Raw genomic sequence first — 25,230 nt, 5'->3', positions numbered from 1 at the left:
CCCCTTTCTCACCTAGCTATCCTGTCAAATAAATGCGGAAAAGCCCAAAAAATTATATAAAAAAAAAAATGAAATTCAAACCAAGCCAGTCTACATGGGTATATCCCTGGTCATGAGAACCGGGAGCAATGCATAGCAATTACCTCAAGTGCTAGAAATGGGCGGGGCTTTACACGTCATATTCAGTGAACAGTGAACATCACACCAGTCCATCTGTATACCAGCAGAACTAATGTTTTGTAGCTACTTGAATCTGTCATTGTACAGTAGGGAGAGATAAATAAAACTTACTTTATGATTGTTTCGTAGTGATTACGTTCTGTAATCACTACGAAATAAATAAATAACCATCAAACACTTCTCAGATGATTTTATGCAGAATGATTTCTCCTCCTTTGCATATTTATTTCAGCAGCTGGACAAGGAAGTAGGTTACTCTAGTATTGATTTTTGACTATTTTAAGATGAGGGGAGAACATTTCTCTTTGTTTGATAAAAAGTAAAGTTGGGCTTTGTTCTTGGCTTTACGACTCATTTTTAAAAAGACGTAACTCCCCAGCAGCCACACTGAACTGCAGTCTGCAGACGGGTGTGTCGTGCCAGAGAGCGGGAGTAAGAATGGCGGTGCAGAGAGAATTCAACAAAACTAGGCAGTTTTGCCTGTAAAACTCCGCTACTGCTCTGCATAAGGCAGACTAGCAGCCACCCACTGCCAGCGGACTGTTCGGGAAATGAATTGAGCCGCTCCGCTCTGCTGTTGTTGAAGCTGCCTATGAACGTCCTAGTTTTATACAGTCTATGGTGACAACTCAGCTTAAAATATTGATGTTGTTGTTTTTTCAAAGTCTGCGGGAACCTGTGACAACTGCCCCAGTGTCATTTCCAACCAATCACATAATTTGTCCCGCCCCGGCTGTTAGCGACCCAGGTCGTGCGCAATTCACATTGAAATTGACCCTAGTCATACCCTCATCAAACCCACTGGGCGACCTGGGTCCCAAAGCAGAGTAGATCGAGGAGGGTTTACGCATTCAAATGTAACAGCCTGGAAATGCGAGATGGTCTTCTATATCAAATCACCCTATTACACAAACACACAGTCGACCTGGATATAACCCTGATTGAGCCATCGGTGTAAAAGGGGTATAAGGAGCCTTGGACCCCCCCCCCACACACACACACATCACTTTATGGCACTGTAAGGTGTGTAGTTGAGATCACAATGAAGGCTTAGTTCGAAGATGGGTGTGGTAAGGGTTCAGGATAGGGGGGATCTGAATGTAGGGGGGTGGGAAGTAGGGAAGGTATTCCATCTTTTCCATTTTCATTGTATTCTCCTTTAATTGAGTTTATTTTCCTCTTAATTGTGTTTTTAAATGATGTTGTAATTTAATTTCTATATTTTGTGCGTAACACACATTACTGAAGGGCCATAGTCGGAACATAGTCGGGGTCCTGGGGCAAAAAAATCTATTTGGGCCCCTGCAGACCCCCTGTAACCTTGTTTGTACATTCTTTATGAAAACCACAAAAACAACTGACAAGAGGTGAACATCTGGCTTTTGGGGCCCCTAGGAGTCTGGGGCCCTGGAGCAGTTGTCTAGAGGTGTAAATTACAAATCATGTTGTGGATTCTGAAGTCTTCAGTTCAGTACGTTCAGTAGTGTTGCTGGTTTAACTTTATAAAGCTGTAACCTTCACTTTAGTACAAAACTAGTCTATACAAGCGAGACTGGGTTACTTTAGAAGTAGTCCTTATCCTCGACGTTCCACTTCCGGGATTATTTCGGTTCCGCAAGAAATTCTGCCGGATGCATGTCTTTTTCGCCGATGTCCATTTCCTTCCGCTTCCTTTGTGTTGTAATTTTAAACTCCAGTGGATTTGTGAGGACTATGGTTAACTGTTCCTCAGATCTCTGCAGGGTAAATCCAGACAGCTTGCTAGACTTTCTGTGAAATCAGAGTTTTCTATCACACGACTAAAACAACTTTTGAACGTACACATGTTCCACCAAAACAAGTTCCTTCCTGAGGCTATTTTGCAGAGGCACCGTGTGGAGCTTAGCACCGCACATGACTATTGTGATTGGTTTAAAGAAATGCCAATAAACCAGAGCACGTTTTTCTCCCATTCCTGGAATGCTATGTGGACTAGCCAGACCCTCCTCCGCAGCGCTGTGGAGGAAGGTCTGGCAAAGCGAGACTACGTTACAAGACCTGTTTATAAGGTCAATAGCTCAGCAGGAGAGCTGTCACATTATAATTCTTTCTGTGGCTTTCGTTGTCTTTTAGTCTTTTAGCTTTTAACGAGGAAGTAACGGACTGTGTATCGCGGCTGATCTGACAACAGTGCCTCCAGTCACCAGTGAGGGGAGCTGCACTGCTCAAAGCTACAGATTCAGTATGTGACAATGGTATTTAGTACAGTAAGTTTATATTGAAAATTATTGGTTTGTACATGTACTGAACACCGGACTAGTTTAAGTAGATCGAAAACTTCATTGCACAAAGACAGGTTATGTCCTTATATTGGACTATGTCAGTTTTGTAACTGTATATAATCCTACTGGTTTACTTTGCATGTCTACTAATTCTTACAAGTTTCCTTCTGTTTTTTGCACATGCCAATTCCCACCTTCAGCTCCTCCTCCATCCGTGGAGGAGACTTCTCCCTTTGACTTGCTCTCCCCAAGGCTTCTTACATTGTCACACACGTGCAAAGGTTATCTTAAAAGACATGAATTTTTCTTTGTCTTCCTTTGCTCGTTCGTGAACTGCTGATGCTGCCCACAAAGCCCACTGAGACATGTGTGTGATATTCAGGCTATATATAGATAGGAATAAAAACGGCCTTCGTTTTTCCAAAGTATCTGGCTGAAAAAAGAAGCGGGTCCTCTCTGTATGGGTCTAGACAGATCTTTGTTTAGTGGAGAGTCTCCTCCTGTCGTGGCCTACATTCACCTTGATCCCAGGCTGCCCAGGAAGCCTCATTATCCTCCCTGCATCTTTCCTGGAAGCTTCTGCTGATCAGTAAATGCCACAATTTCCACTCCCTGCTGTCTGAGGGAGCTCCCGCCATGGGAGGAGAACGGAGAGGAGAGCACAGGAAGAAGACAAGACTCTTTCTTTCTTTCGCACTCTCCTCTGAGGAGAATGCTTAATGTTGGCACTCCACTTTCAGGCATCTGCTGCGTGTCAAACCCATTAGACCATTTCAAGTCTTGGAGCTCAATGGAACAGATCCAGTGACATAATTAACTAAGCTGTCAAAAATCCAAAGGCTTCACCATTTTACTGATCTTTAAAGGAACGTGCACCCGTTTAGCAGGCATTCTTCTCCATTTTATTTGTTGAGCACGGCACCTCCAAACTCTCATTACACAGTGCTGCTTTGTCACCCCAATGTTAACAAGAAAAGTTGCTGCAGCATTATTCCTGTCTTGCCTCTGCCACCAGGGACAGCTTATGAATTAATGAGATGTCAGCAGAGATGTCATGTCTTTATCCACTCTATCTCTCCAAAAGAAAAACAACCTCTATGGAGGAATTGATAGAACGTAGCACCATGATTCTTGTCTGTCTCTGGTGGCTTGAGTCTGGGGGCCTCCTCTTTAAAAAGGCTCCCTCCTTCTGTTTTGTTATGGCAGATATACTGAACATCCTCAATAAAAGAAACAGGAATACATCAGTGGATCCTATTTATTTTGGTTTCGGAATCAAAAAGATCACTGATTCTATGGGATTAGTTTTGTGACTTTAATTCCAAGCAAAACTTCTCAAGTATCAAACAAAAAACACTAACTCAAGCAAAAAAATGGTCACCTCAAAGGTAAAACTTAAAACTTGCAAACAAAACATTTGTGTAGTTGTAAACTATTGGTCTTTTATTTGTTTGATATTATGTCCTTTTGTTTACAGTTCCCTCTGCTTCTTTCTCAATGATCAGTCTTTTGCTCTCTCCATCACGTTTGCAGTCATGCTCCCAGCTTTCTCGTTTGCACTCCCTGAGTTTTTGCTTGCGATTCTGACACAGAAATCTCGTGTGGGCGGGTCTTACAGGGGTGCGTCCCCATTGGCTAATGAGTGTTAAGGGAAAGTTTGAGTGACAGCTCAGCCTCAGTGCAGGTAAACTAACGTTATAGACTCAGAGTCTGGTCTGGAGGACACACAAGCCACTCCACAGCGGATTACTACAAGATTAATAAAGTGTAAGTATTGATCATATATATATATATATTATCTGTGATCTACGTTGCAAGTATGGTTACTAGACATTTGTTGTTTCGTTGTGTTAAGTTACTAGCTAGCTAGTAAAGCTGTTTAAGTTATCATTTAACGTTAGCTATACTGCTAACGTTATCTAAAACTTGTAGCCACCGGCTACCTTACTGAGCTAATTTACCATGGGAATCATGTATTCTTAGTGAGGCCTTACTCAATGGAGCTGTATTAATTATCGTCTTCTCTCTGTAGAGACCTGCAGGACCCGAGCAGAGCTACGATGCTCTCCCAGGTAACCTTAGGTTAGTAACGTAGCTATATGGTCTATTAGGAAAAATTATTATCCAGCTAACTACTAATTGTTGTGTTTGCTATTGGCCTGATAATACACAATGCTAGGGTATTGGTTAAGTTGTACAATGTAGAAGCTGTGAATATAATGTATTATATCTAGAGGTCGACACATACAGTACAAATGCAGTGTTAGCACTGCTTAACTGGTTCATCTTTATAGTTTTGTGCTCATCTGTACTTTCCTAGTTATGACAAAGACTGCTATCCTAACTCTAATTACATGTCTTCTGTTGCATTTGCAAGCAGTTCAGCAGAAGGAAAGTGTTCATAGTGTTTATAAAGCCTACACATTTGCTAATGGCTACTTAAAAGCAAGTTATTTTAATTGTAAATCACACAACCTTGGAAGCCTCAGTTATCAGTAAGAACTTTGTTACCATTTGATTTGTGTAAGAAACTTTGTTATAATTTTCTATCACAGCTCACATCAGGCAGCAGGCAGACCAACCAGGAGGACGTGGAGCAGCAGAGGGAGAGGAGCCTTCGATCTCTCTGTGGAGGAAACACTGTGTGCGAAGGCTTCAAACAGCCAGGGTATAGACCAATAGTGTATGTATTGATCATATTTTGCTCAGATACTCAATTAACACTTACAATAACCTTTTTCTTAAGTTTTCATTGGTGTACTTGTAGTTTCTTAGTCCATTGTATGTCAATATATCCTACTACAGTATACTGTCCTGTAATTTAATTTGTGTTTACATTGTCTTTCTGTAATTATATTTTAAAATGCAGATAATATATTAAAACATTTTTTTACATTCACCCTTATCTGTTTGGTTCATTATATAAAACAGGAAATAAGGTTGAGACTATTATAATGCTTTATTTTTAGTCCAATATAAAACTTCACATACATAATGGATATTTGAACATATTTTGCTGGGGCCCCGGTGGTAGAAGAAGCTGGAACTCATTATTTGCAGTACATCACAGGTCAGGGTCAGTTTTTCATCACCAACAATACACAAACATACTGAGTAATTGGGTTATGTATATATTTCACATATTCAGTTTCACCTAAGGCAAGCTGTATTTCTCTGCTGACTTGTGTCTGCAACAACACTTCTGAGGGTGGTGCAAGAATATCACACACAACTCCTGGACGCCTGGGATCATCTGGTCTCCTGAGCTCACTGATGGCCCACCGCTCCAGTCTGGACGACAGCCTTTTCTGCAGTACAGTTCTCTGAAGGGCTGGGATGTGGCTGTAGTCCTTCACTTCCTTGACTTCTTATTGTAAAGCTTGAAGTACCTTATTGGATGATAAAAAGTGTTTGAAATTAGCTCAATAATAAATAATTGTAATAATGCCTGCACTCTAGAAATATTTTTCTAGCTTTTCTGAACACTACTGGAACACTTATTTCTGGAATATTATTGATCACATTTCTAGATTCCTACCTCCACGTTGACTACATGTGTAAAGTAAGATATGGCCAGCCACCAGGACACATGCACATCACATCAAACCATAAGGATAACTAAGCAGGTAAGGCTAAGCACTAAGGCCTGGTGTGTTAGTTAAAGTACATAGTTTGGACAGTAGTAACACTATGCATTAATTCTAAATATTGTTGACATTTACAGTGCTAAAAAATACAAAAAATACGTCCGTTATCTGCCATCTTAAGGTAGTGCAAAGAAAGAAGAAAATGTGTGTACATATGGAACATTATTTATGTGTCGAACTCTATATATAATATATTACATTCACAGCTTCTACAACTTAACCAATACCCTAGCATTGTGTATTATCAGGCCAATAGCAACAACAACAATTAGTAGTTAGCTGGATGGTTACTAACCTAAGGTTACCTGGGAGAGCATCGTAGCTCTGCTCGGGTCCTGCAGGTCTCTACAAAGAGAAGACGATAATTAATACAGCTCCATTGAGTAAGGCCTCACGAAGAATACATGATTCCCATGGTAAATTAGCTCAGTAAGGTAGCCGGTGGCTACAAGTTTTAGATAACGTTAGCAGTATAGCTAACGTTAAATGCTAACTTAAAAAAGCTTTACTAACTAGCTAGCTAGTAACTTAACACAACGAAACAACAAATGTCTAGTAACCATACTTGCAACGTAGATCACAGATAATATATATATATGATCAATACTTACACTTTATTAATCTTGTAGGAATCCGCTGTGGAGTGGCTTGTGTGTCCTCCAGACCAGACTCTGAGTCTATAACGTTAGTTTACCTGCACTGAGGCTGAGCTGTCACTCAAACTTTCCCTTAACTTTCCCTTAACACTCATTAGCCAATGGGGACGCACCCCTGTAAGACCCGCCCACGCGAGATGTTTGTGTCAGAATCGCAAGCAAAAACTCAGGGAGCGCAAAGGAGAAAGCTTGGAGCATGACTGCAAACGTGATGGAGAGAGCAAAAGACTGATCATTGAGAAAGAAGCAGAGGGAACTGTAAACAAAAGGACATAATATCAAACAAATAAAAGACCAATAGTTTACAACTACACAAATGTTTTGTTTGCAAGTTTTAAGTTTTACCTTTTGAGGTGACAATTTTTTTGCTTGAGTTAGTGTTTTTTGTTTGATACTTGAGAAGTTTTGCTTGGAATTAAAGTCACAAAACTAATCCCATACGATTCAGGTTGGTTTAATTTGTGAATGTATATATAGCTCTTTGTATAGTTGTTTAGGGGTTGTGTTGTAATTTTAGGCGTACACTGTACATGGACAGAACACCTGGCTTACTTGGCTGTTGTGTGTTGCATGTCATTCCTTCTATATACAGTAGTCTGGTTAACCTTCATGACACATAATGTACTGGCTGTTGATGCTTATTGTGTGTGTATGCTCTATTGGTCCCAAAGTTAGCATCTAAAACAGATTTTCTTAGCTAAAACGTAGAAGTTGTTTTATTGCTGATGTTTAACAGAATTATAGAGTTGACAATAGTGTGACATTTCGGAAAATAGGCTTTTTTGCTTGCTTGCAGGGAGTTAGATGAGAAGATTGATACCACTCTTATATCTGTATGCTAACTATGAAGCTATAGCCAGCAGATGGTTAGCTTAGTTTAGCATACAGATTAGAAATGGAAAAACAGCTAGCCTGGCTCTGTCTAAAGGTTTAAAAAAAAAACTGCCTACCAGAAACCTCTAAAGCGCATATATCTTGTTTGTTTAATCCATACAGAAACAAACTGCTTTTAGCCATGCTATTGGCTCTAGGGATCACAATATGTCGCTCTGTCTGTTTGTTGGTTGGTTGGTTGATCGGTTGGTCGGTCCATCACTTTGGTCCTCTTGACAACTACTGAATAGATTGCAATGAAATTTTATACAAAAATGCATTGTCCCCAGAGAAGAATACTAATCATCTAATCTAACCTAGGGTGACCAGATGTCCCGGTTTGACCGGGACAGTCCCGATTTTCAATTGTTTGTCCCGAGTCCCGACAAAAGCCTGTCGGGACGCTAAAATGTCCCGAGTTACACCAGAAGCGGCGTCAGCCGATTTTGCCGGGTCTTCAGCCCCGAATTTTTTGAGTTTAGCCCCGAATGTAACTTTGTCCAGTTTATTTTTCCGAGGCGAATAGAACAGGCAGCTGTTGCGGGGTCCGACCATTGACATATATAAAATGGACCAATAGACCCCGTTGCTCTGGACGGAGACCAGTGAAGGCTATTAGAAGCACTTTTCCGGTGATGGCCAGCTTTACTGCGCAATTCCAAATGACAGAGACAACGTAAATGTGACGTGAGCAACGTGTCTGAAAGTTGTGAGTCTTCTGGTAGCTGTGCCAAGAGAAATCTCAATCCCATCTCTACGCTTACGGAGTGTTGGTATTGTATTAGGAGAATAACATAAGCACAGGCTAATTATTGCTAACTAACATGCTAGTTAACATCTGTAATTGAACTTAAACAGCTAACGTAAGTCCAAACTGCCTGCGAGCTTCTCCTGTACTATACGGTAATTCCTCTACTGTGCGACAATAAGTCACTTGGTTATGACACAATCGTTAGCCTATTTTTACAAAAACGTCTGCTACGGAGCCATAACGTGAGATACAAGGTAATGGAGCCTTTTATACATTGTCGTGTTTCTTTAGAAATAAACAATGGACAAATAGAGTCTTTAAACGCTTCAGATGTAAAGTTATTCGCAGTCAAGTGACGTAAAAAAAAATGGCGGTCAGTGGAATGCTAACAGGAGGTGATGGCCAGGTAGCAACAAAATGGCGCCATAGATGGCTCGAGTTCTGAAGCGAAGCTTACCCCCTTGGGTCCGACCATGCCGTATTTGTTGCTATCACCTAGCAACCGTCTCGCCGTGAGGAAAGCCAGGTGAAGTTTTGGGAGGAATCCTAGCCAAATCAGTGTAATACATTGATGCCATCAACACAAAGTTTAGGAGCGCAATGCTAATGATTTAGTTTGAAGTTCCTGTGACGTGACTTTTCCAGTCTACGGTTCAGACTCAGACACACGGAGCTCTGAAGCAGACCTGCTTGTGTCCACTCTCTGTAAAATGCAGCGCAGCTTCAGGTTTATGGACGCGCTCAGCTGTGGACATGCTGCGGTAGATGTGTTGCGTTTGTGCGCCGTGTATTTCTGTCGTTTCCGTTTTCCACCTCCGATATAGAGCAGCGTTCAGTTACTTCTCTAGCTAAACTGTTTGTCTCATTCAGAGACCAGAGACCCAAACAGGGCTCTGTGTCTGTCAGGAGGTCTGAGATCTACCGTATCAGCAGAGCAATCACATAATGCACAGCAGCAGACTACGGTGCAGGTATAGATTAGTTTCTGAAATATAGTGACTTTATTCTTGTAATAGCCTACTAACCTAACTTTATTTTTCTCAAAATGTCATGACTCATCGTCTCCTCCAAATCACAGAGAACACAGATATACTGTATTTTGAAGGTGCACAAAGTTTTGGACATGAGCAGGAATCTTGCTCAAACACATCTGAAATATTACAGTCCAGGGGTCTATTATAAATTAAAATGAATTAATGTATCATTGAGGTGAATAATTGTCATATGCACATTTAAGGAGGTTACTTCCTCACCAAAAGACGCCAAACAGGAGGGAGGAGTAAATGATGCCTAGGCTACAGATATTTGCAGGTTGCAGTATACATTGATTCAGAAAAAGGTAGAAATATGTGCATAAAAATTCACCAGAATGCAGGAAATGAAGTGGTTATGCTCAAATTTTTCAATAAATCATTTTAATTCTTTTGGTGTTATTGGAATAAATAACACTTCAAAGAATCTTTTTTAGAAAAAATCTCAACATAAATCTCACACTAAACTGAAAAAGGCTGTTGCTGCAATTTTGTTAATTTTACAGGAAAAAACACTGTTATTATTAGATGAGGAGCCTACGATCAAAATAATGAAGTTACTGTCTGTGTATATGTCTGACCTGGGCTGGCACATGTTCACGTTAAAAAGCGTGTGCGTGCACGACCACTACGGTCACGTGCAAAGTGTCCCGGTTTTAGCTCCAGGAAATCTGGTCACCCTAATCTAACCCTGACCTTTCATCTCCAGCCATCATAAAGTCAAAAATCCTTTTTGTCCAATACTTTGTTTAGGTGCTAATTAGCAAATGTTAGCACATTAACACGCTAACATAAGATGGTGAACATGGTAAACATTATGCTAAACACCAACATGCTAGCGTTATCACTGGGGGAATGTTAGCATGCTAATGTTAGCATTTAGCTAGTACAGTCTCACAGAGCCGCTAGCATAACTGTAGACTCTTAAGTGTCTCTTTGATTGAGTGTGTCTCAATTTGGATACTTCCGTGGGTACATTTACATGTAGTAAACTGTGTACACTACATACTCACTTACGTAGTGTGTACATTTTGACAGGGCAGTGTTCGCGCAGGGCCATTACGCACTGACCGGAAATGACTCTTTACTTGCAGCTGTGCAGAACATTGCCGCCACCTATTGATGCCCGCCAGAATATATACACCGGCTTGTTTTCTTGCTTTCTGACTACAGTATAGTTATTGAAAAGCACCCATGTATAAACAACATTTGTAGGCTATAGTTCGGTTTTCGCCGTTGATCATAACCGCTGCAGCTTCCTCGCCCGCCATTTTCACAAGTTTGAAAATACGTTGGTGGTCCCGTCGACCGTTAAGGGAAAATAGTGTCCAGTGTTCCACACTCAATGTTTTGACCGTTTTAAGTCCAGCATTGGGGTACTCATAGTGCACTGCATAGTTGCATGGCTATAATTCGTCAGTGTGAACGCATTATGTAGGCTACTCAAAATAGCAAGTGTAAGTACAGAAGTGCGCAATTTGAGACACAGCATTAGTCTTGTTGAAAACTTTACTTAAAGACTTAAGGTTATGTTCTAATAAACTAGGACACCATCTCCTTATCTCCAGTATGAACCACAGCATCTGTTTACATTGCCAGGTGATGAGGTGCCCTAGAATATGTGTTCTGCCAGCAAAGATTATGTAATACTGTACATTAGAAGCAGAAAATTACTAACAACCCTTCAGATTCCTTCAGCCACCTGCCTTTCTTAGTGCTTATGTAAAGGCTTGAAACAGCTAGCCTGGCACTGTCTAAGGGGTTAAAAGAATATGTCTACCAGCAGCTCTAAAGCGCATAAATTAACGCGTTATATTGTTTGTTTAATTCGTACAAAAAAGGTAGGTCTGTTGGTCGGTTTGTCTGTCCAACAACAACAAATGTTCATAGTCCCCAGAAGATTAATTGTAATCACCTGAGCCTGACCTTTTATGGATTTATTTTTGATCCTTTTTTTCCAATACTTTGTCTGCCAATTAGCAAATGTTAGTATGTTAACACACTAACCTCAGATGGTGAACATGGTAAACAAAATGCTAAACCTCAACATGCTAGCATTATCACTGGGGGGCATGCTAGCGTTCTGATGTTAGCATTTAGCTATTACAGTCTCACAGAGCTGCTAGCATAACTGTAGACTTGGTCTTGTTGAAAACTATACTTAATGACATATGTATGAACTAGGGCTGTCCCAAACGATTATTTTTTAAATGATTAATCTAGCGATTATTTTTTCGATTAGTTGACTAATCTAACGATTAATTTTTCGATTAATTTTTCAATTAGAGATTATTTTCCCATTGCTCAATTATTAACAATTTACACAAAACAAATTTCAAGGTTCAAATCTCTATTTATTCAAATTGTTTTACACTGCACTGTTCAAGTAAAATTAATTTGTAGTGCAACCTGAAGCCAGATGTAGGCTATCAATCCAACCACAAAATAAAGCCACTTTCAGGAGGAATACAAAAATAAAAACTTAAAGTAAACAGAGCAAGTGCAAAAAGAGTAGTGTATGAGAGATTAACCTGTATTTGCTTTTTTTTAACAGTAGGTAAAGTACTGAATAAGTTCTTGTTTAACATCCAAGCTCTTCTTCCTTTAATTTAACTTTAATTATTTGTATCTAAAGGCTGGTTAACCACTGTAGGGAGGAGAAGTTGGACAGTTTTAGTTTTGTCTCGTTCCAGTGATTGGCACATCTGGGTGATGGCGTCGGATAAGCGTTTGCATGTTAGATGTATTTCCACTCACATACCCAACAACTGCTGAACAACACCGACACACAGTCCTCGTCTTATGCACCACTCTCTCGTCTGTAGTCTACTACTGGAACTGACCCGAAGAACGACGTTTTCGAGGCCGGGATGGCATGAGACAAGAAGGCATGACACGGGAGGCTCCAGGGTGCAGCCATACAGTCTCGAAGTTTTGCCAAACTTGCGATCTTAAAGAGGCCGGCGGGGAACTCTTGTGGGTCGCCACCACTCGCCATACTCGTCCTTTCCTGCTGCTATCTCTAACTCACTCACTGGATCGTCAACCTAACAAAAAACTGCTAGGCGGAGGAGCTCGGCTAGCTTCAGAGCTAAGGCAGAGCTACAGATTAGATGTCCCTAAAACCCGCGTATCTAACAGTAGTTCCGCATTACATTAATTAATTTGCACGCAAGTTTTATTTATTTATTTTATTTAGTGACGTGTCGACGCATTTACGTAGTCAATGACGCCGACTACGTCGACGAATCGTCCCAGCCCTAGTATGAACCACAGCATCTGTTTACATTGCCAGGTGACGATGTGTCCTAGAATATGTTGCTCTACCAGCAAAAGATTATGTAATACTGTACATTAGAAACAGAAAATTACTTCAGAGTCCTTCAGGCATGTGCCTTTCTTAGTGCTTATGTAAAGGCTTTATGGAGCAATTACATCAATTTACTTTCTGTGCCAGCAAAGGTAGGCATAAACCCAGCATTTCAATATGTAATGTTGCCAGTCAAGATTGTTAAAGGTCCCATGGAATGAAAATTTCACTTTATGAGGTTTTTTTTAACATTAATATGCATTCCCCCAGCCTGCCTATGGTCCCCCAGTGGCTAGAAATGGTGATAGGTGTAAACCGAGCCCTGGGTATCCTGCTCTGCCTTTGAGAAAATGAAAGCTCAGATGGGCCGATCTGGAATCTCCTCCTTATGAGGTCATAAGGAGCAAGGTTACCTCCCCTTTCTCTGCTTTGCCCACCCAGAGAATTTGGCCTGCCCATGCAAGAGAGACATCATGGCTTTCAAACGCGCAAAGTGGCAGTTGGTCAAGGCCACACTCCCAACCTGCACTTTGCCCCCCCCCTCTCTCCTCCTCAATAGCTACAGACACAGAAATGTCCCATCCTAAGGAAAGGGACTGGCTCTAGTGGCTGTAATTCTGCACCAAGGCTGAATTTTGGGAAAGAGACTTCAGATACAGTATTAGGGGACCACTAAGGTCTATATAAAAGAGACTTCAGATACAGTATTAGGGGACCACTAAGGCCTATATAAAAGAGACTTCAGATACAGTATTAGGGGACCACTAAGGTCTATATAAAAGAGACTTCAGATACAGCATTAGGGGACCACTAAGGTCTATATAAAAGAGACTTCAGATACAGTATTAGGGGACCACTAAGGTCTATATAAAAGAGACTTCAGATACAGTATTAGGGGACCACTAAGGCCGATATAAAAACATCCAAAGAGCATCATGTCATGGGACCTTTAATAAATGAGGTGGCTTGATCTTTGTGTCTTACGTGTAAGATCATCCTTTAGGCCGCCTGGATCTATTTTAGTCCGTCCACTTCTGCACAAAACAGTGTCTGGAGCATAAATGCATTTGCACTGCTGCCATATATTCTGTCAGGGATTAGCATCACACACTGGGAGGGTATTAGTGTGCCCATTGACGGCATCAAAATAAGAGGCAGGATTATCTGGCCATGGTCCATTCACTTCCTGGCTGAAGCAGTCCTAGAATAACCTGCTAGTCTCAAAGAGTTATATTACAATAGTGGATTACTTTATTATGTGGTAACACAAAACAATGTTCATCAAAAGAGTTAATTGTCTTTATATTTTTAGCATGCATTTTTCTATTCAAAACTTTCTGACGAATTCTAACTATGGTTGGAAAGTTCTTCTACAATGACAGCCGCTTTGGCCAACACCCCCAGTCATTTCTTTTTTAGCTATTCTGGTATTTTCTATAAATGTAATTGGCTGATATACCCATGTGTTTTGGGATCCATCTGCCAACGTGGCTAAGGGACAAAATAAATAGTTTTCTGCCTCTGTGTGCGTGTGTTTGATGCTGCTACAGGAATTGTATTAATGCCTTGTCATTCTTTTAAAATGCTCTGGAACCTGGCTGCTGTCTGCTGTGCATCATGGGAGATTAAGGTGATGCAGACTCTCTCAGCTAAAGAAAATCCACTTCAAGGTCAGGCTTAAGATCAACATTTATTGAACCGAAACCCCTGCAAGGTCCTACAACTTTGCCTTTCCCAAATAATGTTTCAGTCAGGGCTCATTGACTTTATTCATGAGCTAACCTCATTGAGAAGTGGAACTGCATTCCATAAAACACAATGTGATAGCAAATGCTACATTTTCTGCTTAGAGGTGCAAACATTGGAAACGATAACAACGAATAAACGATAAACATTTGCATGTAAGATGTTGTATGGGAGTTGCATTTTAAGTTGAAGCACTCCTAGCAGTTGAAGTGTCAGTTGAATTTGAAGCACTGAAAAAGTTGTGATGTGTCTGTTGAAGTGTAAGACCTGAAAGCCGTTGAAATGTTAGTTTCAGGTTCGAACCATGTAGGCAGTTGATTTTTGTCAGAGTGGTTTGTAGTTGAACTGAACGTCGAAGAGTAAGAACAGAAAGCAGGTGAAATGTGAGCAGAAAGAGTAAGAGATGTCAGATGAACTTTAAATAATGTAAGCAATCAAAATTTCAGTTGAAGAATGTGTACTGTAAACGAATGTGCAAGCTCATGTTTAATTTGCTCTAGTAAATGCGTCAGACAAATGTCTGTAGTTGGGCCAATCACACCTGTTTATCTCATGTGGGCCTTTTGCGAGACGATGACTGGCGTCTTGCTGAGTCTTTGGGCTTAACGCAAAATATATGATTATGTAATTTCTGGCTCGTGCACCCTTTCGCTGCGGGACACTACGGCAAGCATAAACCTAGCTTAGTAAAGAGGAGCGCTGTTGAGGCATTTTCAAAAGCAAGCAAGATGGCTGCAGCTGATGTGGAACTTTCTGTTGAAGTCCTATTGTCAAATTCTGAAGGCCAAAACGACAGACATATTGATGCTACATCATCACAGCTCTTCTCTACACGCCGTAGTCTGTTTCCATTTGTCCCTTGGTTGTGTCCAATTGCGTCCAGAGGCAAATCTAAGATGAAAGGTTCAGACAAACTCGCATTTGCGATTTGGTCAGGCGATGTCAGGCTGGTACACAGGAACAGTTAAAGCATCTATTCGTATGTAAGCAGTGACAGCAGTTGAAGTGTCAGTGGAATAATTAACATCAGCTGAAAGTAGTTGAGATGTATTGTTAAAAGCATTTAAAATGTCTGTGATGCAATCCTTCCTGAGCTAAGCAAAGCCTACTTCGAGGTCTACCTTAAGAGCAGATGAAGCAGTTAATGTGTGGGTTGAATTTGAGGCACTGAAAGAAGTGTTAGAGTTGAAATCTGTTAAAATTTGAGTTTCACGTTGCCCTGTAGGCAGTTGAAATTTCCGTTCTTATGTGAAGAACGCTAAAGTCCACTAGTTTAAGACAGAAAATTAGTTGAACATAAAACCTGCAAGGACCTACAACTTCATCTTTCCCCAGTAATATTTCAGTCAAGGCTCAATGGATTTATTCATAAGCAGAACACAGAGGAGTTGAACCTCTTTAGATGAAACAGAATGTGATAATGAGACAAAATGTGGTGTATATATGAGCAGAAATTATTCAGCATGACATGATAAACAGTTGAGGACCTAGCGCTTTTCTTAATGAAGAAAATATGTGTTGAAAAGCAAAGAGAACATCTTCCTGCTGTGAATAGCATTTCTGAAATGTCTCATGGTAAAAAAAGAAAGAAGAAAACGTGTCTGGTCTTAACGGCAAAAGAACAAATCAAGTGTTATTCTGATTTATTTTGCTTTCACCACTTGACGCTTGAGGAAGGAATTAAGTGTCTAATTTGAATGCAGGAACTGTCAACAGCCACATCTCTTCGATGTAAATATTTGGCGCTACAGCAACAGGTCATCTGTGCGGACTGATAACGAAGCGTAAAGTGCTGTCGTTTAAGTTTAGGCTGCACTCACTTGAACCGGGCCATTGAAAGGCTCATATGACAAAGCACTTCTTTTTTTCTCCCTTTCGACAACCAGTCTTTAGTGCCGCCACTGCATCTCACAGCAGCAACAACAAAGCAGCGAGTGGGTTATCTTCTGCAGTCGGCTTAAAAAAAAGAGTCATTGACTGCACGCAAACACGCAGACAATGTTCCATTTCTTTTCTCAAGCACCCTCTTTGTGTCCTTCGCTGCCTTTGGACATTTCTTTACATCTGGCAATTAAGCTTCTCCTCTTTACTGTTTGACCATGGTAGAAATGTTATATCTGATCAGTGATTCGCTCTCCTGCACCCACTCGCTCTGCATCCCCTCCCCTCCCCTCAGTGCTCTCTCCCTTCACATGTTTCGATGCACATAACCAAAGCCAGGAACGCGCTGTGACATTAAGTATCACAATTTTATTACAAAAATTAAATTCTTCATCTCTCAGTTTTTGCCATGCTTGGAGCATATAACAATACAGTAAAAAACCCAGACCCAGAGAAGATAGTAAAGCAGATTTCAACAATGCTTCCACAGCACTCTGTCATTCATGCTGTTACTATACACATACTGTTACATTCCTAATACAGAGTAGTACAAACACCTGCCAAAAACACGTCATGTCAGATAACAAACTGTAATCAAATTACATTTACCAGAGAAACAAGAAAAATCAACCCAGGAAAAACGAAAAACTGATAAACATTGAGTTTGCAACTTAAAACATACTGAATGTGCTGAATATTTGTACCAGCCTAAGGCATCCAGGCTTTGTAGCAATGTTGGCAAGTTAACGACATTCTTACAGAAACACTGGAAGCGAACAACGATAACAAATTGACTTGTACCACAGTCTGACTCTGCAGTGTCCTTCAACGTACCCTCCTCTCCTGGCGATCTCTTCGTCAGTCACAGTGCAAGTTCCGGAAGGGCGGGGCAGAGTGAAGGAGAAGGTGGGGGGTGGGGGGGGGGTTCACAGGGAGCTGTACCAGCGTAATCTCCCACTTTCCAGAGGGAAGGGGGTGGGAGAGTTTTGCAATTCCTCACTTGGATTGTGAATTGTCCAAACATAAGGCGCAGATTGCCAGCTGCCAGTCCAAGTCGAAATAAGCCAAACGAAAAAGCTTAGGTGTGCTTTCAACTGAAAGTCCGAGAGGAAAAACAAAGAAAGAAAAACAGATACCAATACTTTATCACCGAGGTTTAATAATAATAATAATAATAAAATTGAATTTATATAGCGCTTTTCATGGACTCAAAGTCGCTTTACAGGGCAGGGGTAGATTATAAAAACATAACAAAACAAAACGAGCAAACAAAACAAGTAGAACAAAACAAGATACAGATGAAAAAGGGAGGGGGCAGGTGGACTATGGGTAGGCTGAGGTGAAGAGATGGGTCTTGGCGGGACTGGAAGATGGTGAGGGACTCAGAGGTGCGGATCTCTTGGGGGAGGGAGTTCCAGAGCCTGGGAGCTGCTCTGGAGAAGGCTCTGTCCCCAAAACAGCGCAGGTTGGACTTTTGGATGGAGAGGAGACCGGCTGAGGTGGATCTGAGGGACCGTGAGGGTTGGTAAGGGGAGAGGAGGTCAGTGAGGTATGAGGGGGCCAGATGGTGGAGGGCTTTATAGGTGAGGACCAGGATTTTGTAGGTGATCCGGTGGGAAATGGGAAGCCAGTGGAGTTGTTTTAGGACTGGAGTGATGTGGTGCCAGGATTTGGAGCAGGTAATGAGGCGGGCGCTGAGTTCTGGACCAGTTAGAGTCGGTTGATGTTGGTAGAGCTGATGCCGAGGAGAAGTGAGTTGCAGTAGTCCAGTCGGGGAGGAGATGAAGGCGTGAATGAGTCTTTCAGCAGCGGGGGTGTGAGAGAGGGTCTGATTTTGGCGATGTTGCGGAGGTTGAAAGAAGGAGGTTTTAATGACTTGACGGATGTGAGGCTCAAGGGAGAGGGTGGAATCAAAGATAACGCCAAGGTTGCGGGCCTGGGGAGATGGGGAGACAATGGTGCCGTCGATGGTGAGAGTGGGGTTATTGGTTTTGCTGAGTGTGGATTTGGAGCCGATCAGAAGGAATTCTGTTTTGTCGCTGTTGAGTTTGAGGAAGTTGTGTTGCATCCAGGTTTTAATAGCTGACAGACAGGAGTTGATGTGGGAGAGGGGAGGATTGTGGGGGGATTTGGTGCTGAGGTAGATCTGGGTGTCGTCAGCATAGCAGTGGAAGTCCAGGTTGAAGTGGCGGAGTATCTGACCAAGAGGGAGGATGTAGATGATGAAGAGGGGGGGGGGCCAAGTCACGGAGCCTTGGGGAACACCTTGAGTGACTGTGGCTGTGGCAGAGGTGTGGTTGTGGAGAGAGATGAAATGGGATCTGTTGGAAAGGTAGGAGTGGAGCCAGCTGAGGTGCAGTACCCGTCGATACCGAGGTCTTTGAGTCTGGTGAGCAGGATGTTATGGCTCACAGTATCGAAGGCTGCACTCAGGTCGAGGAGGATGAGGATGTTGAGGGAACCGGTGTCAGCAAAGGTGAGGAGTCGTTGAGGACTTTGAGGAGAGCGGTTTCTGTGCTGTGTAGGGGGCGAAAACCAGATTGGAGAGGTTCGAATAGGTTATTGGCAAGAAGATGGGTTTGTAGTTGTGAGGCGACTATGCGTTCCAGGGTTTTAGACAGAAAGGGGAGGTTGGATATTGGGCGGTAGTTGTTGAGAGAGGAGGGATCCAGACCAGGTTTTTTAAGGATTGGGGTGACAGCGGCAGTTTTGAAAGCAGAGGGGACAGTTCCAAGGGACAGTGAGGAGTTGAAGAGGTTAGTGAGGTAGGGGCATAGGACCGGGAGGCAGGACTTCAGAAGTTAGGTAGGGAGGGGTCAAGGGGGCAGGTAGTGGGTTTGGAAGAGCTGATGAGTTTGGGAATTTCAGGAGGAGTGACTGGGTTAAACTGGGAGAGGAGGAAGTGTGGAGGAGGGGTCGGGAGGTCTGGAGGGATGGAGAGAGGAGGGTCCAAGGTAGGTGCTGGAGTAGATCCTGGAAGGTCAGATACAGGGGATAGGGATTTGTAAATGAGATTGATTTTGTCAGTGAAAAAGTGGAGGAATGAGTTGCAGAGATCCGGGGTAGAGGTAAGGAGGCTGTTGGTCCGAGGCTTGATGAGGTTGTTCAATGTGGAGAAGAGGGTTCTGGGGTTTTGCGGGGGGCCGGTGAGGGATGGTGGAGAGGTAGGCAGATTTGGCAGCAATGAGGGCATCTTTGTAGCGGGATGAGATGGGATTTATAGGCTTCATGATGGACTGTGAGGGATGATTTCTTTGTCAGACGTTCAAGTTGGGGGGCCAGTTTGTTTCATTTTTCGGAGTGCAGGTGTGTACCAGGGTGAAGAGGTGTTAAAAGTGACGAGTTTTGTTTTGAGGGGGGCCAGGGTGTTGAGGGAGGTAGACAAGGTGGAGTTGAGGTGGTCTGTGAGGTCGTCGGGTGAGGTGAGGGTTGAGTCCAGGTGGAGAGTGGTGGAGAGCAGGTCAGAGAGATGGTGGGGATTGATAGATTTGAGGTTGCGGAAGGTGATTTCTCTGAGGGGGCGGGGCGTGGGGTTGGAGAAGGGATGGTGAACCGTATCAGTTTGTGATCAGAGAGGGGAAAGAGGCATGGATGGAGGTCGAGCACTGGTTGGTTGGTGGAGCAGACCAGGTCGAGGATGTGACCTTTTCATGGGTGGGGAATGTGACATGTTGGGTGAGAGAGAAGTTATCCAGTAAAATTTTGAATTCTGATGAGAGCTTGCATGTGGGGGAGTCCATGTGGATGTTTAAGTCACGGTAGCAGCAGACGTGAGAGAGAGAGATGAGGCTAGTGTGAGGAGTTCAGTAAAATCAGAGAGGAAGGAGGGATTTGGTTTAGGTGGCCGGTAAATGAGGATGACTGTCATGGAGGAAAGAGTTTTGAAGGCGAGATATTCAAACGATGATACTGAGGGGAGGGTGAGTTCTGTGATCCGGAAGTTCTGATTGAAAATGTGGCCGAAGGCCACCTCCACGGTGGGAGGGGCGGGGGTTTGCAGATGTAGTTATAGCCAGGGGGATGCTTGGTTGAGGGAGAAGAAGTCGTTGGGTTGTTCCCAGGTTTCCAAGATGAATTGGATAATTTTTTTTCCTCAAGATGGAAAGCGTTGTTTTGCACATAAATACCTAATAAGAATGATAGAAATCCCAGATTTTAAGCTTACCAATAACTCAAATAGTCTCTAACAAACGTCAAAGTGAAGACAAGAACGACAAAAGCTTAGAAATACAGAGAGGCCTTTCTGGAACGGTGAAATGCAGTTCAGTTGAGCGAACGGCAAGGCTCGAAGGTCCATTTGGTCGCTCCGCCAAATATTTCGATGTTGCTCTCCGTCCAGGAGAAGACGTTGCCAGCCGGTGCTTTGCTGTTGCAGGTCGCCAAGTTGTAGATCTCGGCGATAGAAAGTTTCCTATTCCAGATATTTAAGTTTGCTAGTTCACCGACGAAAGCTTGTGTGGCATCAAAGCCTCCTCCCAATGTGTCCTGTGGAGCAATGCAGACAAGTCTTAGTCATCTCGGTACTACAAGTGCACATCAAAGCTGGAATTGAAGTGTTAGTTATCTGATCAGGAAAGGTGAAGTAACTCAACACTTCCTGTGAAGAATCCTGCAAGATTGATGTGCATTAGAGCACAAAACCATGATAGGATTTTGTTATACAGTGTAAGTGACATCATCTGAGAGAACTTTTGTTCTTAAATATGGCTTTAGTTTGAAAAGGCAAAAATGTGAGCAAATGGGTTATATTAAGAAAAAAGAAAATGTAAATTGGAAATTTTAATTGAATTTATTTTTGCAGAACTCCAGTCTGGAAACCATTTACTTTCTGTAGGCATGATTTGTATTTAGCAGTGTCTCTTGCGACTGCACGAAGAAGATGGTGGTTGTAAAAAAAAATTAAATAAAAAAAAAAGCACTTACATGTTGCACTTACATGTGGCTCTTTGTAGTTTGGCTTACTGGAAGCTAATGTACTTACTACTAGCTAATGTGATTCTTGCTATTCTGAGTTTGTACCTTCATGGTTAAATGCACTTATTGGAAGTCGCTTTGGATAGAAATGTCAGCTAAATGGAATGTGATCTAATGTATGTAATGAGATTTGGCCAAATGCTTGAGTTTTTACGGGTCTCTTCCTAGGACAAGAAACTGACTATCTACAGTAAATTCTCTGTAATTCGTGCCAATCCTGGGATGATAAATTGCACACCAATTTGACTGGGCAGCCTAAATTTGCCACCTCTTCAATGTCCACACAATCTCATTTCATAATGATTCCCATTTTGAACCTTTATCCAAAATGAAATGCATAATTGTGTCAGGAGTATTTCCAAATATGTGTGGGATTAAAGTGCAGAAGTTGCAATCACTGATGTAAAAAAGAAATATCCACCTGCTCTTGTCCCAGGACCAGTACCCCGTCTGGTTTGATGGGGTGGTACGGTGCCAGATTTTCTCCATTTCCCCGAATCACTCCATCCTGGTAAGCTTCCCACATCCCGTCACGGGTGGTCCACGTGATGCACAGGTGATGCCATTTCCCGTCATTGATGACAAATGGCAGCTTTGCAACCTGCAGCAGAGACATTGGAAAAATGACGTCTTTCTCTCCAGTTAACAATCTCTCTTTCACACTTAAGTAGCAGAGTCACTGTCATGTATCTTTTCCTCAAAAAAAAAGAAAAAGTCCCTCTGTTGCTCACCTTAGCACCTATTTTTATTCCATTTCCAGATCTGGCACATAGAAGTTGTCTGGTTACTCATCCGTGCACAAAGTATAATAACTTTTTCCTACTGTTGCACCTACTGTAAGTTGTTCTGCATATTAACACGATACATGTACAAAGTAAATGCAAAAAGGCCAAAATGACACCCTGCAAAGGTAGGCTACATGTGTGGAATCAGTCTCTATCCACGGTAGTCAGTTTCTGTTACCTTGTCATTGATGAGAATCTCCATAGGGTTGTTCCCCCACTCGATCAACACCAGCTCGTTGGCCTGACCCGGTACCGCGTAGGAGAAGGGTGTCCCCACCCCAGGAGAGGCGTTGGACTTGATCCACAAACACACGCTGAAGGAGTACATCTCGGGGAGGCTCCTCTTGGCTTTGGCGTACATGTAGTTGGTTCTCAGGGGGAAGGTGAGCTGAAACTTATCTGTTGGCCTGGTTTCTTTACCTGTAGAGGAAATGTCAGTTATTATAGAGTATTTTCAGCGTTTTGTATGTATTTAGGGATTGGGAGGAGATTGATGATAAAGATTATGGGATGTATATGATTCAATTCATGTCAATTAGTGAAAGAAACGGAAGAAAAACAAAGCTTGTCTGAAAATGTAATCGATGTTTTTTTCACAATATAAAAATGACCACATATAAAAAGACATTTTGTCGGCTGCCTGTGTAGAAGGGCTCTGTCTCCCTCTCTCCCACAAACGCACGCGCATTTGCACGTGTTGAAAAGCTGAACAAGCGAACAAAACGCGCCAGCGCGAGGCGCACCCAGCAAACTTTCTCTGCCTATGACCTCTGCAAATGCATATATGCCCCCCATGCAAGATAGCCAGTCAGGTTTTTGGCTTTGGAAAACAGAAACTCAGCGAAGCAAAAGTGCAAACAGGTCTTGAGATATGCAAAGCAATGCAGCTCTCCCCTCTCCTCCCTCACACTATCTGTGCGCAACGTGATGGTTGCGGCATTGTGAACGGCTCCACATTGCACTGCTGTAATACAGAAGGTGTCAGTTCTTTCTAAACACTGAGACGCCGTTGAGCTTACAAAAACAATTACATGACACCTAATCTTGTTAAGAACTCCCGTGGAGCCACATTCAATGCCGTGAAAGTGGTGGTATGCGCGCACTCAGTCCCACCTTGGAAATCCCCAACGCACCTTTCTCCAGGTCTGTGATCCGATGGTGCAGAGTGGTGAGCGTGGACTCCACTCTGTTCCGCTGCTCGGTGTCATTCCTGGTGCCCGGTTTGGTCTCCTCTATCGTGTTGACCCGGGACAGAACCTGCTTCTCCATATCGTCTATCTTGTTCTGGAGCAGATCTTTCAGGCTGTTCGCCTGCACGGTGTTGTTCCCTCGACTGTACTGCTGCATCGGACAGAGGGAGACAGACACTGGGTTACAGGGGCACAAGGAATACTTTCTCCGGTCTTAAACTCCCTGAAACAGCAGCCTGGTCCTAGCCGTGTGTGTGTGTGTGTGTGTGTGTGCGTGTGTGTGTGTGTGCGTGTGTGCTTGTGTGTGTGTGTGGGCGCGCGCATGCTCTGCGCCACATTATTCAAAATGCAGCTTTACCCTGCACTTGAGTTTATTTCACATGATGCTTCTCTCTCACTGTCAATTAAAAGATGGAGATGCACATGCATGTGCATCATGCATGTGCATCTCCAAGCAGAGACTGCTCAAAGCCAGAACAATGTTGCAGCAGTGTACATTAGAGGCTTAACCCTCCTTCTAATACACAACCAGGGAGGCTAATTGAATTAACCTTTGACCGGGTCAGCGCTGCTCTCCTCTCCTTTGTTTGCCTACCTCCAGATTCTCCAGTCTCTGTTTCAGCGTGTGTAAAGTCTGTCCCAGCTGGGCCAGAGTGTCCGTGGTGCCCCGGGATACATCCCCCATCGTGTTCTTCGCCCCCGGCCGTCTCGCGCCGGGTCCTGCCGCCGGGAGGCTCTGGCTCTCGCATCGGCTCAACTTTGACGTTAGTTCCCTGATTGTCTCCTTTTGGTTCATAATGGTCTCCTTTTGCTGTAGCACGGTCTCCCGCAGCTGCATGACCGTGGTCTTCAGGTCCTCCGCCGGTCCGCTGTTTTGCATCGTGGCCGCGCACAAGTCCATATCCTTTGGCACCGACGTGCAAATAAACTGCGTCTGTCCGAAGTCTTGCGCGGAGCTCTGCGCAAAAGCCAGGCAAAAAAGTAAAAAAAGTTTCCACGACAATCCGTCCATGGCTCCAGGCATGTATGAGAGAGCGAGAGAGTGAGTGTGTGTGTGTGTGTGAGTGTGTGCGTGTGTGGTGTCTTTGAGATTTCAGCACCACGGAGCTGTCCACTGTGAGCTCTGGGCGCTGTGTGCAGTTTATATAGCGGACAGAAAGCAGCGCAGATTCCCCGCATCACTGAGGGGAGGCAGCGGCTTCTGCTGTACTCACAGAGGCCAGCCCCTTATTTAAGGTCGTCTTCACTGTTTGTAAAGCACCCACACAGTCAGGCTTTACAGTAGCAGACACTATACTGTACTACACTATACCATAGTAAAAGGAAAGTGTGGAATATCAGACTAGGCCTGCATTGGAAGTGCAAATAGACATGATGTAGACTCAGACCATCCTATGACGTCCTTATATTCTTCATATGGCTTTATCAGTGGTGGAAGAAGTACTGGGGTCCTTTACTTTGGTGAAAGTAATACAACAATGTACTCTGTTACACGTCTTAGACATTTCTGTCCACAGTTGAGTTCTAAAAGCACGACATTTTTAATTCAAATCAACTTGTTGTATCTTGAAACAAGTCAATTAAAAGCAGGTTTCTGCACTGGCGTAATGAACAGATGGCTTTGATGAAACAGGTTGATTTTGAGCAGAAAATTACATACAAATGTTTCACTTTTTATGATAAAATAAAAAAAATGTAAAGGACTCCAGACTTGAATTATTGGTCCACCTTAAATGAAATCCGCTCCCCTTCTGAGCCTGTCCCACGGTAAAAGTCCCGATCATTATCATCACCCCCCCCCCTTTCTCTCTCTCTCCCCCCCTCTCTCCCTCTCTCTCTCGCTTTTTTCTCTCTCTCTCTCTCTCCCCCCTCTCTCACTTTTTTCTCCCTCTCTCTACCCTCTCCTTCCTCTCTCTCCCTCTCTTTCTCTTTTCTCTGTCCTCTC

At 43.0% G+C, this 25,230-nt stretch overlaps 1 protein-coding gene across 1 annotated transcript; it reads right to left on the bottom strand.

Annotated features, from left to right (window-relative positions):
- Window positions 1–20,401: 20,401 nt before the first annotated feature.
- Window positions 20,402–24,417, bottom strand: LOC120569029 (neuronal pentraxin-1-like). The gene is made up of 5 exons (XM_039816839.1): window positions 23,881–24,417; window positions 23,229–23,436; window positions 22,274–22,515; window positions 21,732–21,911; window positions 20,402–20,821 (listed from the first exon to the last, which is right to left on the bottom strand). Exons 1-5 carry the CDS (start codon window positions 24,307–24,309, stop codon window positions 20,600–20,602), a joined length of 1,281 nt encoding a protein of 426 aa, XP_039672773.1. The 5' UTR covers window positions 24,310–24,417; the 3' UTR covers window positions 20,402–20,599.
- Window positions 24,418–25,230: the final 813 nt, after the last annotated feature.

This window comes from Perca fluviatilis, chromosome 1 (genome assembly GCF_010015445.1).
Source record: "Perca fluviatilis chromosome 1, GENO_Pfluv_1.0, whole genome shotgun sequence".
NCBI classification, from domain to species: domain Eukaryota; kingdom Metazoa; phylum Chordata; class Actinopteri; order Perciformes; family Percidae; genus Perca; species Perca fluviatilis.
Note: the sequence above shows the minus strand (reverse complement) of the source record. Positions and strands in the feature narration are given on the sequence as shown.

What these genes read in the sequence shown, in the direction of transcription:
- LOC120569029 (XM_039816839.1), bottom strand. Translation starts at nt 24,309, where the DNA reads ATGCCTGGAGCCATGGACGGATTGTCGTGGAAACTTTTTTTACTTTTT. An exon ending in AGAGACTGGAGAATCTGGAG is followed by an intron (nt 23,437 to 23,880) that starts GTAGGCAAACAA and finishes TGTCCGATGCAG; the next exon opens with CAGTACAGTCGAGGGAACAA. An exon ending in GATCACAGACCTGGAGAAAG is followed by an intron (nt 22,516 to 23,228) that starts GTGCGTTGGGGA and finishes TTTCCTCTACAG; the next exon opens with GTAAAGAAACCAGGCCAACA.